Raw genomic sequence first — 17145 nt, forward strand, 5'->3', positions numbered from 1 at the left:
GGTGATTTGGCAGGATGGGAAAGGTGGTTGCACAGGCAAATAGAGTCATGGGTGGATTACCCTTCTGAATGAACTGTTTGCAAGGATGCTGTTAGCCCACATGAAGCCCACCTTGGGGCATGTTCCATCTCTCATCACATGAAACACCCCCCCTTTGAAAAGGAATTTGATGTCTTTGGTCTAGTGCAGTTCTCTCCCTACTACAAGTAGGAAGAAGAATGATGAAGAGCCAAGTTATAAACCCAACACTTTATTATGTATGTTATTTACAGTATTTACATATTGCACATTTAGCTGGAATGTTCATACCTCTATTGTACAGGAAACAGATGGCATTTTAGTGGATGCAGAATCCAGGTTTTACTTAAAACATGTTTGTCTCTTCCACATGGCATGCAGTTTGTACTCAGTAAGAGTACACCATAACAGATTTATGAAACATTTGTAACCAAACACTTTGAATTCCATAAGCAAGAAAGGTAACCTTCTCCACAGGAAGGCTTCCTTGAAAGTGTCCCATGACGTCTCTAAATGAAACATGTTCTTACTTGGGAGGTTGATAATTCACTGAATTTTTTGGCAATGCAACACTTCTGATATAGGGTGGCCTTAAAGTATGAAACATTTTAAATTGTTATGGTAGAAAAACTACCAGAAAAAAATGTGTATCTGTAAACAGTGGTGACAGAATAGAAAACACATGTTTTAAAGATTTTATGGGAAGTAGTCTATCAACTTGCAAAAATAAATCTCTTGTTCACAATGGAATATGTTACAAAGATGGTAAGTTCAATTTCCCTGTTGGTTTCCAAGGCACTTCTCTTGGTTCTTGATAATAGCTTTTTCCTTTGATAGTAGTAACATCTGAAGCAAAGATGAGACAACACCGCCCACCACAAAATATTAGTTTCTCGGTTTTCAAGAGAGCAAAATATTTTACTTTTGTTTTTGCTGCACAATCTGGCATACTAAAACTCTGGGTCGGTTACCATTTGCTGTCAAGGGATGGGGATTTAGGTAAGTGAGCTAAAGCCTTCACAGTTCATGAGCAGCAGTTCTTGGGTACTCCAAGGGCAACAATATATTTTTACTTCTTCTTAAATACACTGATTTCCCTACTTGTGGCAATCATTCCTATATGACAGGCACCCCCAAACTTGGCCCTCCAGATGTTTTGGGACTACAGTTCTCATCATCCCTGACCACTGGTCCTGTTAGCAAGAGATGATGGGAAAGTAAGAAAAGTCAAGTAAAGTATGAAGAATATTGAGCTTCACCCCGAAGTACAGTTTGTTTTGTTCTACAATGTTTTATTCACAAGGGCTGAAAAGGATCTCAATCTCCGCGTTGATTCCAAGAGAAATGAATTGGTTTTGATTCCTGATGTTGCTTACTGTTGTTAAATTGGTATTTCAGTGAAATAGAAATGTGCAGTTTTGGATACAGATTCAGCTGAATGCACATAACGTGTTTGTTCATGCATCAACTACATTATAACTGTATCATAGATACATTAATCACTCCTACATGTATATTTTTAAGCTGCATTCAAATATGGCATAATCAACCTGTAACTTTAAAGAGAGACCCAGTGTCAATACATAGATGCTGACTCAGCCCCTGAAAATAAGCTGTGCCTGGATGTGCTTTGTTTCACTATCTGCTAACTGCATACAGCTATGAATTCACCCTTGATGTCTGAGAGTCTTTATGCTGCTTTCCAGTAGGGGGTATCCTTTTATTTATGGCTGGTATTTTGCCGAGTGAAGGGCGTTGTGCCATTCTCTCTGAAAGGGGAATACCTTCTCCAAAGAGCTATTGCGCAATGCTCATTAATTGCATCAAATCCACAATGGTGATGTTGCTATGCATATACAGGCAGTGTGCAATTGGTCCTTTCAAAAAGCTTACCTTATCCTTCCGTGCACATTGGACTTACTGCCAACCGAGTAAGAAGCCTGGCACATCTTTTATAGTCTAGTGAAAAGATCATAAATAGAAGTTAACAAACAACCCGGCATAACTTGAGGGTTTGTTTTTTTTAAAAAAGTTTATTATCGTAAGGTAATACAAGGAACTGCAAGCCTGTTGCAATTCATTTTGAAACCATTTATTTTTAAGTTATAAGTTTGAATTCTTTGCTTAGAAATCTGGCTGTATAAATGAGATTTTTTTTAGTTTTTAAAGGGATTTTATATGCTTTTGCATGTATAATGCTATGCAGACTGGCCTGGAAGAAAGCACCTCTCAAGAAGAAACGGACGTGCACATGTAAACAGTTCGCTCCCATGGCTATGAACATGCACAGGAGAAATAGCTGCAATGCATGCCTGGACAGCTTAGGTATGCAGGATAGCAAATAAAATTGTGGTGTTCGTTCCATAAAATGAAAATTCTCATTTTCTACTAACAATGAACTAGCAAAGACTGATAATAATCTGAAGCTGAAAACTCGAAGGGGATAAAAACTAGAGCACTGTTCACCTTCAGTTTGAATTTCTTGCCATTTATTTGAGCCACAGATTACATTTTAGTTGTGTGTACAAAAATGTAATAATGTGAATATTGCCAACTTGTATCTGCTACTGTATATACATCAGTCAGGATTGGTCCCAGCTCATATGACATGTACACTTGGTGGAAAGCTTGAATATGGGACAATGAAATGGCCACAGTAAGATAATCATATCTCTAGGTTAATAAATCAAGACATGAGCAAGGATTTGATCTATGCATACGGGTCCTTTGCTTCCCCATTTCTGATGTAAGCAAGCAAATCAGAAAGTCTTCAGTTAACTGTAGTTTCTCATTTCATCTGAGCTAGGATATTATCACAGCTTCAAACCATGGCTTAATATCATGACTTGTTCCAAAATTGGTGAGCACAGTATGAAATGGAAAACTGGTTAATTAGAGCCTTGCGTACAGAGACTGCATGTGCAGAGAAAAGGCTTGTTCATATTACTGTCTGAAGCTGAGCAATTTGTGAAACCTCTAGACTTTGTAAAATCTAATGACAAGGATCAAACTTTTAGGCTGCTTATCAAACTACTAAGCTCATGAAAGCTCATGAAAGATGTATACCTGCAAAATTCATTCAGGTAATCAATTTTATGTGAACTACAGCCTGAAAAGAAACTACTTTGTGAGCCTTCACATTTGACTTAAATCGTTCTGCAACCTACTTTGAAGGTCAAAACATTAATGTGTGTGTAAAAGCCCTGCTGTTATGGTTTTTGGATACTACAAAAACACAGTTAATCTAGTAAGGGAATTAATTCTTCTGTGATTGGCAGTAGAATTAGTAATTTTCTCTAATACAGCAAATGACATGTGTCTGACTTGCACATGCAAGTAGTTTTTTTTATGCACAGCTGCCAAGAATAAACAATCAAAATGTGAGTCAAGGCATTTAAATGGCTGTCAAGTCAGGCTAAGGCTACTGGGGTAACAGACATTAAAGATGCACCATTAAGTACTCCTCCCTATATCACACTAATATAATCTATCAGCAATTTGTTGAGAGGACTATCTGTTGAGAAACTAGTCAGCAGCCCAAGCAGTGATGTGCAACGGTAAAACCAGCTGGATGGGAACTGTTCAATTAGTGTTGCCTCATTACTATTCCCCCCCCCCCAATGGTGTCCATAGGTTAGGGGGGGAAACTCAAATGCAATAGTTAAGAGTCATAGTTATCATTCTTAGGCTCTTGGATTATGGGTGTACAGTAAGCCTGCAATTTACAGGCATTTAACTTGTGCACATTCAGCTTCACATGCATGACGAAAAATAAAAAGGGGCCAGGGTTCTTGGTGAAATGACTTTGGCAATCCCACCCGCCATTGAACCCAGTGTGTTTTGACTATATGCGATTTTGGCTTTGGCCAATCCCCAGAATGTAAGGAAATGCATCATTTTAAAGTGTGACATTGGTGTCAGCTGTGACTTCTGCCAGTTAAACAACTTCTTAACTGCTTGCGCATCTCTCTCTCTCTCTCTCTCTCTCTCTATATATATATATCTCCCAGTGTTGCAAACCCAGATTTTATTCTTTAATGTCTGTTATCTGATGTACTATTAAGTTCCAAGTTACTATATTGCAAACCAAAGGCAAAGGAGTTGACAGATAATTGGCATACAAATTTGAACTGCCTGCGGAAAGTATATTTTAAGTTGATAGTTAAAGCCATGAGACCTCTTGGAGGAGTCACAGCAATTGCACTTAAAATATTGTCCCATGGGTTGCAACTCTGTGGGTGAAATCCAACAGTGTCTGTCTGCCAGCAGAATGACTGCTCTTGACAGAATGGGTTCTCCCACTTGCAAACTCCCAGCATCTGCTCTGGGTGGTTGGAAGACGCTATGAAGCAGATCTGTAGGGAGAAGTCTGCTCACATGATGCTGGATGTTGCCCTATGCTTAGGAAATTTAAGATGAAACTCATAGTTCACACTTATAGGTACTGCTGGTTGTCTTCAACAAACCCATTGAAATTAATAACCATGACTAGCTTATGTCCATTACTTCAGTGCATATACTCTTGAGTAAAAGCGAGTTGAGTACATCCCTGAATATTTACATTTGAGTCTCATTATACAGCAGTCTGTTTAAGTACTGTAATTCCACAAACTCCTTAAATAAACCGAATAATAATTGCATTGGAAGACAGCTCTTTATTGAATGCAACTAAATTAAATGTCTGGCAATGGATTTTTGGGTGATAGCACTTACATGCAGGAATGGTGCAGTCTCTTGTATGATGGTAAAGTCTATGAAAGTGTTTAGTGCATTTTGGACCAAAATAAAGATGACCTGGGGGAGAAAAGAAGCAGTGGATCAGTTGAATTAGTAGCGTAAGAGGATAATTACAGACAAAAGTACCATGATAGAATGTTAAATTCTGCTTACCTGTTAAATGGTTTAAAAACTTGTCTTTCATTCTCAAATCTCTAGGAACTATTTCTGTTAAAAGGAATGAAGGACATTGTAACAGAGTCGTCATTCATGTTCATTTAGCTTCCAGCTAATTTTAAGATGTTAAACTGGTTGAAAAAGGCAATGGCATTTGCATGGATCTTAAAAACCAATTGTAGGCTCATTATTTGCCCTTTGTAAAATTCTCATGTTCTAAAATTCTCATGTTCTAAAAAAAACACACAACCCACCTAGATACACCTAAGCAAGTGTTTATAGCATTGAACACCCACTGAAATCAGTAACATTTTGAGTAAAGACAGCTGGGATTGAATTTAATTTTGTTCACAATTCTGGGAAGCAAGTGCCATTGAAATCAAGTGGGATGGCTTTTGAGCAAAAGCAGTCAGCTTCTGTCCTACTCCAAATGTAAATGTTTCTCGCTTCTAGGCAGCTCTTGTATGTACAAGTTTTAAGGGATTTAGTGGTACATTGGATTCCACTCTGGCTGCCCATCTCTTTCTTCACAAGAAAGAATGCCATGGCTCTTCTAGCTGCTCCTGGCTTAGCTCTTCTGATGTAACTGGGGGAGGAAACAGGACAGCTTAACTGAATAATATGAATGTGCCTTACATTTTGAAATTCCAAGTCCATGAACATCTTTTGTTAGTTTGCATAACACCTAATATTATCATTATCATTATCTTTATCATTATTATTCTTCCACCCATCTCACTGGGTTGCCCAAGTCACTCTGGGCAGCAGAATATAAAAACACAAAAAAACCCAAATATTTAAAACTTCCCTATAAAGGGCTGCCTTCAGATGTGTTCTAAAAAAATCATATAGTTGTTTATCTGTTTGACATCTGACAGGAGGGAGTTCCACAGGGCAGGTGCCACTACTGAGAAGGCCTTCCGCCTGGTTCCCTGTAACTTCATTCTCACAGTGAGGGAACCGCCAGAAGGTCCTTGGAGCTAGACAGTGGGAGTGGAGACGCTCCCTCAGGTGTACAGGGCTGAGACCATGTAGGGCTTCAAAGGTCTGCACCAACACTTGGAATTGTGCTCGGAAACATACTGGGAGCCAATGACGTTCCTTTAGAAGCAGTGTGATATGATCCTGGCAGCCACTCCCAGTCATCAGTCTAGCTGCCACATTCTGGACTAGTAGTTTCCGAGTCACCTTCCTAGACATTCAGACGGCGCCATGTTTGTGCATCTGAGTTGAGCTGTTGAAACACAGGTGCCACTGCTTGGGTATGTGATGATTAATGGGAGTGTCAGTAAAACATGCAAATCTGCTGACATGTCAGAGACCAGCTGTTGCTCCATGTTCATGTTAACAAAGAATTTTGCATTATATGGTTTTACACATACAGTAGATGTTTGGGTTGCGAACGTGATCTGTGCGGGAGGCGCGTTCGCAACCTGCAGCGCTGCGTCTGCGCATGCACAGGTTGCGATTTGGGGCTTCTGTGCATGCGCGAGCCCCGAAACCCGGAAGTAACCCATTCCAGTACTTCCGGGTTTGGCGCAGTGCACAACCCGAAAACACACAACCTGAAGCATCTGTAATCCAAGGTATGACAGTACACGTACTTATGCAGAACTATAGACACCCATAATGAAGAACCTGGAGTTTGGCATAACTGAATCTGTAGTGTCCTATTTAGTTCCTAAGCTCAATTCTTCTGAAATAATTGCATTTTGTTATCCAGGACAGACAAATGTTCATCAAGCACAGTCTGAAAACTGACTGAATATTTTCAGGAAATGTAACCACAGTATTGTAAGGGAGGACAACATAATCTACTTGCTTCTTACTCATGTGGCTTGCTTTCCCACATCCTGTATTAAATGGAGGGGAATGCAACTAGTTCGTTGAAATCCTCTTTAGCTCCTTGTGGCTGTCTCCTTGATTTACTGTCACATTTTATTGCTTTTTGTTACTTACATTAAGACATCCGTGTTGATTGCACATGAAATGCTACACTTGTCTTTTTTTACCATAAATGAATGCCTAAGTGGCCTTTGAATTCCCGTGGGACCTCTTTATTGCATTTAAAGTCAGAACTACTTCCAACCAGATCTGATTCACTCATAAGTTTTAGACATTCTCGAAATTCACCATTTATTTACAGTACTTCTAAGCATAGCCAAGCTCAGTTGAATTGACCTTATAATATTTGACCTAATTGTGTCATGTGCCATATTAATTGCTTAGACATTTCTTTCAAAAGTCCCTCAGGGGACAGTCAGGCATTAGATGATTGATAGGTAGAGTTCTGGCTAGTAGTTCCTTGCAATGATAGCGAGACTGCTGGGGAAAAGCCTTTCAGAAGTTGGCAAGTTGCTTCAGCACAGTTTTATTTTGATTAGAACAGGTTCTACTTCAGCTGCTGTGCTCCAGTTATGTGCTGCACAGTGGTTCTACATCAAGCTCAAGCCGTTAGTTAAGCAGGTTTTCAGTGTGAAATCTGTTTCTAACACATTCCTCGCGAAAGTTGTCCAAAACATGAATAGCACCATGTTAGGGAAGGCTGATGCAGACTGTGATGGATTCTATGATTTCAAACTGCAGCTGGAATCATATTTTTGAGTGCTCCTCTCTTTATATATATATTTAAAACCATTCATCCGCCTGCATGACAAACAAAAAATAAAATCTTGTACAGGGAGAAATTTAGATGATTGTTCTTAATGTGCCAGTTTACTGTGTGAAGGGGTGTTTTCCATGTAGCAGAGAGACCAACACTCTGACCTATATCCAGCACAATAAACAACAAATTCTATAATTTTACAGGCTTCTTCTACATAATAGGCCGGATTCAACTAACAGATTCAATTAACGAGTCAACATCCAGCACACTTGGGCAGATACTGGGGCTTATACACTCTGGGAGAGACCAGTGGTGCTGATGTTTACCTTGCCTGGACCTCATGCAGTACGTGTCACTGATTAGTGTCAATGCCACTTAAGCGATTGTATTGGTGATGGTGGGTTTCCTAGGAGAGGTGGGCATTTGTTTGATTCTGATCAGTACTGGGCAGCTGCCATTTTATATTTCTCATAATGCAACGGTGCAGAATTTGCCAGGTGCTCTGGAGTGTTGCGGTGTAGCGAATTTTAAATGGTGACCACCAGGCACAAATTCAAACTAGTAGCCACTTTTGCTCCCCAAGTAAGAGTGTTGGTGCTCTTGGGTAAGCCCACAGGGGTGGGCCAATTGGTGCCAGAAGGACCCAATCGGAGCACAAGACAGGGAATCTGCATCAGCACCATGGCTGTCCATCAACAGCACCGTTGGGCCACCCAAGCCTGGTACCTGACCTAGATTTCAGGGTCTTGCAAAGTTCCTTGTTTTCCCTGTGACTAGCTGAATTGTGTATATTGCACATATATTGTGCAAAATTGTGGAAATTTATAAAGTAATTCAACATTTTAAGTCAGAGAATGCACAGTATTGTATACAACCCAAAGCTGCAATCCCAAGCAACCTTATTACTTTGAGAATTTACTTTGAAATGAGCTTGTTTAGATCTGGATGCAAATCTTATTAAACATTAGCTGATATTAGCATATTATAGTGGCTGACAGGAGCGGAAGGGAGGATCTGCATCTTATTAGAATAACTACAGATAGATTGAATCTACACAGGCATGTGGAACCCTTGCAAGTGAAATTTCACTTTCTGAAAATTTTAGCGCCCACTGCTCAATAGCAATGGTATACTTGAGTACTGTGTTTAGTGAGAACTCTCTGTAGGAACTCTCACTTTGTCAACAACAATTACTCTTTCAAGGAAAACCTCCCAAGTTCTAGATGCATCAGAACTTTGGGTGTTTTTCAGTACATAACTTTTTTCAGCCTTTTGGAATCTCCCCTTTTCTTTTCCTGTTGTGCTTTATAGCCATTTACTTGCAGAGAGGGAGCAATTCAGTGCCCCCCATGGGGTGTGGTCTAAATCTTTCCCATTCCTCTAAGGTGCCTCCTAAGCAATATAATATGTGATTAAGTACTACTCAAACAGGATCCAGCACATCAACTATATTTGCTCTAATTGGCAAGTATTTATGATAAGCCTAAATTCCCATTTTCAAGGGACTTGCAAGTGTAGTCTGCAAATCTTTTATTATTATACATAAGATTTGACAGTGCAATCCTGTGAATTCAATGGCGCTTACCCCCAGGAAAGTACACACAGAATTGTAGTCTAATTGTCTAAAGCCAAATTTCTGAAATAATTTACAGCAGAATTAAACCCCAACAAAGAAATGCTGTTTCAGAGTAACTAATGGCCAGTTAAGCCAAATAGTATGATTTTAAAGAATTAAAGTTCCAGTGATATAAGCACGACTAAAATTGGCTAATTTTTTAGTCTGCAACTAGTTCTGATTTCTGGTCCAGGAAACAGACAGTTCTTAAACTGAAAATTTGCCATTGGTAAGACTTCTTTCCAGAAACATGTTTATGGTGTCAAAAACACAGGCATAGAAATATAATTATAGCACATATAATTAGAGACAAACCCAGCCAGTACAAGCACTATCAAACCCCATTGATTTCTGAAGAGTAGCAGGAAAGAGAGAGAACTGCTTACATTTCAGCAATGAGTATGCTGCCACATTTTCTGCATACCTTATGTATATGCACAGCCTTGTTTGGAGAATTGGGGCGGGATAGCTGCTGCTCTGGTTTGGAGCTGAAATCAGTTTTGGACAGCACTGATGGGCTGGCCCTTGTATCAGTCATGAAGCACCTCCCTCTTAAGGACTGGGCTATGTGCAATGCTGATTGGTTTGCCCTTGTGCCAGTCACAAAGCTATCTCCCCTATCTGAGCAGATTTCAAAGTTAAACAATGTACAACCACAGCAAATAAACAAGTTGGATACCTAGAGGGGACTAAAAAAAAAAGTTGGCTGTCTCAAAGCCAGGGAAGGGTGCTTGCAAGCTGGAGGTTGTTTTCTGGTTGATAAAGCATGAGGAGTGGAGTACAGCTTGCACTGCAGCCGAAAAACCTGCCATGCTACTCTTTCAAGGTATGACTACAAGTAGCCTTAATAAGAAGTTTACAGAAAGTGACAAAACATCATTCCAATTGCAAAGTGTTCCTTTCCCCGAAGCTTGCAGACAATAGCATAGCTCAAACATTGTTGCCCTGAAGACTGCTCTAAACAGCTGATAGCAGACCTGCTTCAAAGATCTTCCTCAGATAACTTCAAAAAACAACAACCCCAAAAACATTCCACATGAGAAACTGAAAAATATTCATTCAACCAATGCAATTTAGTTGCTAAGGGAGGTCTCCAGGTGTCAACCAAAAACTCGCCTGCAGCCAACTTTTTAGAACATTCTTCAATACAATACTTTGCATTTGTAATTATATTTTTCCTGCTTTGTTGTAAATTTCTCCTCATCAGTATATTGTTACAGTCCTGTGCTTTTCAGGCCCCTTATACAGAACTGTATAACTACTTCACTCATCTATTAAAATCAATGCAATTTAAATTTGCTTAACCTTCAAGATAAAATCTAGAAAAAAAGAAACTTCAAAGAAGCAGAAAACCTGTGGGAGATATCCGAGTGACTAGCAGTAATCAAATGTAGATTTGCACACGAAGGTTGCCTTATACTGATGCAAACCAGTCTATTGGGGCGGGAACCCTCGAACTATGGAAAACTTTTAAAAAGAAACTTCGGAGAGTTTCAGATTTGCAATTGACTAGACTAGAGTAACAGACAAGGAACTGTTAGCGAGCCTCGGAGCACACACAGCGCAAAGAGATCTCCTTTAGATGATGCTTCTCGGATTTCAACCTATTAATTTGCTCTTCAGCGCCATCGATCGCTGAAGGAGGGCATAGCATGGTTATTCCGCGTTCAACGCGAGGGGAGCTTTTGCTAGTCTGGCGTTTGCCTTCAGAGCGGTTATTGAGGAATCCGCTGTACAATTAAGGACTGGAGCAATTTGCAAGCCAAGCCTCCCCCCACCCCCGAGATTTCTCAGGTGCAAACTGGCAGCTTGATGACCGAGCCCTCCGTTTTGTAAAGTTTAACGCAAAAAGAAAAATGAACGTAACAGGTTGCAGCGTCTTCTCTAACACAATGTAGTATTATTTGACTTACCAACTCTCTGTTCTTCTGAGTAAGATCCATAATCGGGTACTACTTCCCTTCTCCGGTCCAAAAGATAGTCTTGTTTGTACTGAACCCCGTTCTCCTCGTCCTCCTCCAGGTGGTATTTTTTCAGTTCCTGAATGATCTCCATGATCAGGTTTAAGAGGTTCTGCCTTTCCTTCAGCCCTGCGCTAGATTCGGGTCTCTCTTCGCAATGTCCCGCTGAAAGCATGGCCAGCACCAGCCCCACCAACGCAGGGGATCTCAGGAATCTGCCCATGGCGCTTCCGAGGTCAAACGAGGGATAGATGGAGCCACTTTCCGAGTCCACTCCCTGAAACCAGCTGTGGAGGGGAGATAAGTGTCACTGCCAGGTGTCACATCAACGCGAACAGTGAGTGGCAAGTTAAAGCAATTATTCTCCCTTCAAGCTGAGAGTGCCCAGATTTTCTAACCTCTGCCTTCTCTCCCCCCCTCTCTCTTTTTTTACTTAAAAGAGGGGGAGGACCCAGATCTTCAGCTGGCAGCTCTCTCTGCTCTTTAGCCAAGTAGGATCTAGTAGCAAGAAGAAGGCAATTGAATTCCCCAGCGGCATTCGCGTCTCACTCGCTTGATACTGAACTCACTGCCCTTGCTCTTGGTGCCACGGAGTTAAAGAGCGCTTGCTTAGGACAGGAAGATGGATATCGAATACTTTTAACACATGGTGTTTGGGCTTTGTTTGGGTTGGGACCTGGAGATCAATCAATCAATAAACTTTTCGCTTCGAAAACAAGGAAGAAGCATGGCCCTATCCCTCATTGAGTCCACAAGCAGCAGAGGGCTAGGAGAGATTTATTTGCAGAGGAGCTGCTTTCTTGGAGTGTTCAGATCAGCTTGGCAGAAGACAGCCATCTGAGCGCACGGCTTCCAAAGCAGGACCTGAGCGCCAGCGATGAAACTCCTCCTTGCTTGTTTGGCACGCGAGGGAGCCTTGCACGAAGGGAAGGGCTTACTCGCCCCTCTCGCTTAACTGGGAAGCCCCAAGAGTGGGAATCAATGCTTCTCAGCCAGAGGCAGTGCCACCGAGTGGTGACACTTTACTCCGGAGTCTTTACACCAGGGATGAGGACCCTCGAGATGCTGTCGGATTCCAACTCCCATCAGTCACAGACAGTCACAGACAATGGTCAGGGCGTGATGGAAGATGAAGTCCAGTAACTGGGGCCGCACGGGTTCCTCCCGCCCGCCTCGCAACAAAGGCGAGACCCGCCTCTCCCAACTCAACAGCCTGCCCCACAGCCTTGCTTGTCCCCTCTCTGCTTCCTATTGGAGATCGGCATGGCTTTATATGAAAAGCATACTCTAGGGGAAGCAAAGGACCTGAGGGATTCCTCCCCCCTTTCCCCTCCTCTTTTCCTTTTGGAAACCTGTTTTTGCGTAAGGAGAGGCAGTCCGAGGGAGGGGGGAGCAAGAAGCAAGCGCAAAATGCCAGGCAGGTAAATAGAGTCTTGCCTGGAAAAGTTTGGCAAGCTTTCACGGCATTCTGCAAGGGGGCGGGGGGGCGCAAGTGACGGCTGTCTATCAAGTCTACTCGCTCCCTAAGCACTTGGCTGCTTTGATCCGAGAAGAACTTGGCCGCTTTTTTGCTCCCCCTAATTTGTAATCTGATGAGGAAATGTGGCGGGGTTTCCCCTCTTCGCTCGGCAAGTAATTTATCAAGTGGTTACATGCTTACATCCGAGGGCATACACAGAGAATCCAATGTGACGCGCGCAGGCTCAGATGCTTTGGACCAGCAGAGTGGGAACTTGTGGTCCTCCAGATGTTGCTGAACCCTCGACCCATCATCCCTTAGCTGGGGCTAATAGGACCTGGAGTGCAACATCCGGAGGGCCGCAGGTCCCCCAGCCTCGACCCAGTCTAAACCCCCTCTTCTCCACGGATGCCAAACCCTACGCAGGCACATCAGCGGGTCTGGGAAGCGCCTGCCCCTTCGGCCCTCCGGCGCGCCTTCCTCCTCCTCCACGTGGCTTGCGGATGCTCGGGGAAGAGCAGCCTTCGCTAGCCTGGAGCCTCCCAGATGTCTGAGGTCTGCGACTCTCCGCAGCCAGCGCATCTGGGAGGCACCAGGCTGAGCAAGTCCGGCGTGGAGAGAGCGAAAGAGAGGTATGAACATCTGGCTGGCTGAGAGCGACCCATTCATTCGAAAAAGGCGGCTCGGTCCAGCCAGAGCTGTCTCTACACTTCTCGGCCCCGTCGATTTCGCGAAGAGAAGAGCCGGGATTCCACCCGTTGAAATCAAGGCGATTTCAACGAAGCGCTTTAACTTTGGCTAGGACTTTCTCTCCGTTCCAAGCGCGGCTGCTGGCTGCTCTCGGCTTCTCCTCTTCCTCCTCCCTTCCCCACCCGCGAGAAAGACTCGGGGCGCCAGTGCCACAGCCCTCTCAGCTCGACCCTCCTGCTTGCCGGGCGGCGGCTTGGTGCCTCGCGCTCCCTCCCCTCGCCGCTCAGCAAGTGAATCGGCTGGCCGTGCCGGCGAGTCGAGCCAGTCGAGCGACACCTTCCGGAGGTGCCCGAGCGCAAGGACACCGCCGCCGCCGCCGCCGCCGGCCAGAGAGCGGCTGAATTTGGCGAGAGGCGCGCGGTGTATCCCGCCATCCGGGCGCGTCCGCCCTGTCGTCTCCTGCTCCTTGAGCGCTCGGGAGCATTACCTGCCTCCGTTTGCCTTTTGAGGCGGTGTGCGTGACGGGGCGTCCCTGCCTCGCCGGCCGGAGCCTCGCTTCTCTCGCCGCGCTCTGCCTCCTTTCCCCGGCGCGCACGCCGTCCGCTCTCCCGCCACCTACTCCATGTCCGCGCTTTTATAGAGGCTTATATAGGGTATCCGCGAGTTGGCCGCCGCCGCCTCAGACGGTATCGACTTGCAAGTGGGTGGACGGCCGGCTCTCCCCCAAGTCCCGCTCTGCAGCCCCTCGAGTCGCCTCGCAGCCACTGAAGTTCTCCCCTCACGGCTCCCCCGCCCCGGTCCCTTCTTATGCTGCCTCCCCGCAGACGTAAAATGAGCAGCCCCGGCTCAAGGGGGGGGGGGGGAGGGAGGAAGGAAGGAAAGGGGGGGCTCAGCAGCCCGAGTTTCTTTAATTAGAAACTCCGCCTGAAATATTCATTTCGCCCCCCTTCCCAACCACCCACCCCCACCCCGGCCCGCTCGCCCGCTTCCCGCCGTTTCCTCGGGGCGCGCAGCCTCCCTCGCGCACTTCTCGTCTCGGCCCGCCCGGCGGGCTGCATCTCTCTGGCATCACTGCCCGCCAGCTGAGGGGGGGGGGATTACCAGCAGCGGCTCGTGGGCTTGGCCGCTCGCCCCGGCCTGGCGCGCTTGGCGTTCGGTGGGGCGGGAAAGGGCGGGGTGCGAAGACGAGGAGCCGGGTTTGGTTTACATTATCTAATCTTCCGGAGCGAGAAGATCGATGCCGTTCCCACTCGTCGGAGAGAAGAAGAGAGACTTTCCCTTCCTTCCTTCCTTCCCCCCCTCCCTACTTGTGGCAGGATCTGTAATGCGGGCGGCTGTGCGGTTGGGGGTCCCTCACAGCCGACGGATGGGACGAGGACCCCACGCGGAGAGAGCCTTTGCCACTTATAATGTCGCAGGAGACAGTTCTGACTGGATTCTCCCAAGCAGAGGAGCCAACTCCTAGGGGCAGAGGTCCCTTCAGCCCCCCCCCCCAAATATTTGAGGGGGCCACCGCCTACTCCCCAGTTGATGGGCGTTGACATTTCAATGGCTTGTGTGCAAAGTGTCATGGATCGATTATGTGGGGTGGGGCTTACCTGCCCTCCCCACCCCCACCCCAAAATTTTATTCAAGTTGGCACCCCCTGCCACCAAGGGACCCTGCTGGCCTGTCTTCAGAAGTGACAGGCCAGACTGGGCTTGGTTCTGGGAAGCCCACCAGCAGGGCAGGAAGTCGGCAGCGTACAAACCCCAGCAGTTGTGTTCAGTGGCTGCGATCAGTTGGAAACATAAGGCAATAATTCAGAAACAAGTGAAGTAATAATCAACCAAACTGCTTCAGAGCATTTGCAGAGTGCCTTCAAATCACAGCAGGCCACCCTCAGACAATAGGGTACTATTAGAAGACAGCAATTCCTTCATTGGTATTGCCCTCCTGCCTCCTCAGGGTACCATTTGGATGGCTATTATTATTTTTTGCCTCAGGCTCCCAATTATTTCATCTTGTCCTTGACCCACACACCTGTCCACACAACCTAATGGTAAAAAGAAGAGCTTAAAGGACTTTGAAACCCGACACACATTTTATTTTCTAAAAAAATTAAGCACTATCTTTGGATGAAGGGTGGCGTAGAAATTTCATGAATAGTAATAGTAGTAGTAGTTGTTGTTTAGTTGTTTAGTCGTGTCTGACTCTTCGTGACCCCATGGACCAGAGCACGCCAGGCACTCCTGTCTTCCACTGCCTCCCGCAGTTTGGTCAAACTCATGCTGGTAGCTTCGAGAACACTATCCAACCATCTCGTCCTCTGTCGTCCCCTTCTCCTTGTACCCTCCATCTTTCCCAAAATCAGGGTCTTTTCCAGGGAGTCTTCTCTTCTCATGAGGTGGCCAAAGTACTGGAGCCTTAGCGTCACGATCTGTCCTTCCAGTGAGCACTCAGGGCTGATTTCCTTAAGAATGGAGAGGTTTGATCTTCTTGGAGTCCATGGGACTCTCAAGAGTCTCCTCCAGCACCATAATTCAAAAGCATCAATTCTTCAGCGGTCAGCCTTTTTTATGGTCCAGCTTTCACTTCCGTACATCACTACTGGAAAATCATAGCTTTTATTATATGGACCTTTGTAATAGTAATAGTAGTAGTAGTAGTAGTAGTAATATATAATGGTTCAGGCCCAATGCTTCGGCACAATGGCACCACAGACGCAAGACCTGAGAAAACTAGCACCTCATAGCTTGGGACACATACTGACTAAACTACGGTATATGAAAATCTTCACTTCTCTCATGAGCATTTATTTATACTCTACTTTTTAGGAGACTCTCGTAAAGCAGCAGTCATGGCATAGGATACCAATAGAAAACCCAGTTTTAAAAGTTGAAATTTAAAACACCACAAAATTTTAAGACAGTTTTAAAAAGCAACCGTTTGCACAGCGCACCATAAAACACAAACGTAAACAGAATGAAACAGCATGAAAAGGCTTGTTTATTGACTTGATTACAAGAGAATTAAGCTGGCTAAAGGGTATGGAATATGTAACTCTCTCCCCGCATTTTTACCTTCACAAGAACCCTACAAAATTATGGCTGAGTAGAGTTTGAACCTGGCTCTTCCCAAGCCTAGTCCTATTTCATATCAGCTGTAGTTTGTATTGGGCAACTACAGTCATTGCTATGTGTGTGTGTACAGACATGCATGGGTCCTTTAAATGTGATCATGTAAATCATGGCTGCATATGGTGTACACTCAAGGTGCGAAGTGGATGTCAAATGAAGTACTAGTTTTGAATCTCAACAGGTGACTTGCTCAGAAGTAGCTTACAGTCACTTGGAACTATTAGAGAGTGGCAAGCTTGTTTTAAAAAACTGCTTACATGAATGGTCTAGTCACCTGTACAGTCAAACATTCACACAGGATTACAGTTCTTCAATGAAATGAAAAAAGCAACGCCACCTCAATGTGGACTCACCAGATTCTCCTAATTATTTCATTTGCTTCCATGCTCATTTTGACACCTGTAAAATGGGACTAGCAGGTATTCCAAACACCCTCCCATGGACATAAAGGAATGTTAAAGTGTTTTGTGCTCAAAAACATATTATTATGATTAATAATAAAGAACAATGGTTGTGTTTGTATGTTTGTTGTAAAAAAACAACCCCTGTCTCCATGAAATCCATTAATTTTCCTACAGGGAAAAAAAAGATTTCCTTTAAGGTGCCTCCTAGGCAATATAATATGTGACTAAATGCTACTGAAACAGGATCCAGCGGAACAACTCTATTTGCTCTAATTGTGTGTATATAAACCTCTCCCTTTTCTGCTAATAAAGTAAATAGAAAGTTGGATCAGACGATGTGACCCTTTCCCAACCTGCGTGAAATGGATAGGGAGGGGGAAG

At 44.3% G+C, this 17145-nt stretch overlaps 1 protein-coding gene across 2 annotated transcripts; it reads right to left on the reverse strand.

The window, feature by feature from the left end:
* Nucleotides 1–234: 234 nt before the first annotated feature.
* On the reverse strand, nucleotides 235–14243 carry ALKAL2 (ALK and LTK ligand 2). 2 transcript variants are annotated; one of them, XM_083730914.1, is made up of 6 exons: nucleotides 13729–14243; nucleotides 11045–11379; nucleotides 4909–4962; nucleotides 4732–4812; nucleotides 1912–1977; nucleotides 235–864 (listed from the first exon to the last, which is right to left on the reverse strand). In XM_083730914.1, exons 2-5 carry the CDS (start codon nucleotides 11313–11315, stop codon nucleotides 1913–1915), a joined length of 471 nt encoding a protein of 156 aa, XP_083587040.1. In that variant the 5' UTR covers nucleotides 11316–11379; nucleotides 13729–14243; the 3' UTR covers nucleotides 235–864; nucleotide 1912. The 2 variants fall into 2 exon arrangements, with proteins under 2 accessions (XP_083587040.1, XP_083587039.1); XM_083730913.1 differs by lacking the exon at nucleotides 13729–14243 and having other exon boundaries at nucleotides 11045–11757.
* Between the last annotated feature and the right edge of the window lie 2902 nt (nucleotides 14244–17145).

Source organism: Podarcis gaigeae (assembly GCF_964106915.1).
Source record: "Podarcis gaigeae genome assembly, chromosome: 3".
Lineage (NCBI taxonomy): Eukaryota > Metazoa > Chordata > Lepidosauria > Squamata > Lacertidae > Podarcis > Podarcis gaigeae.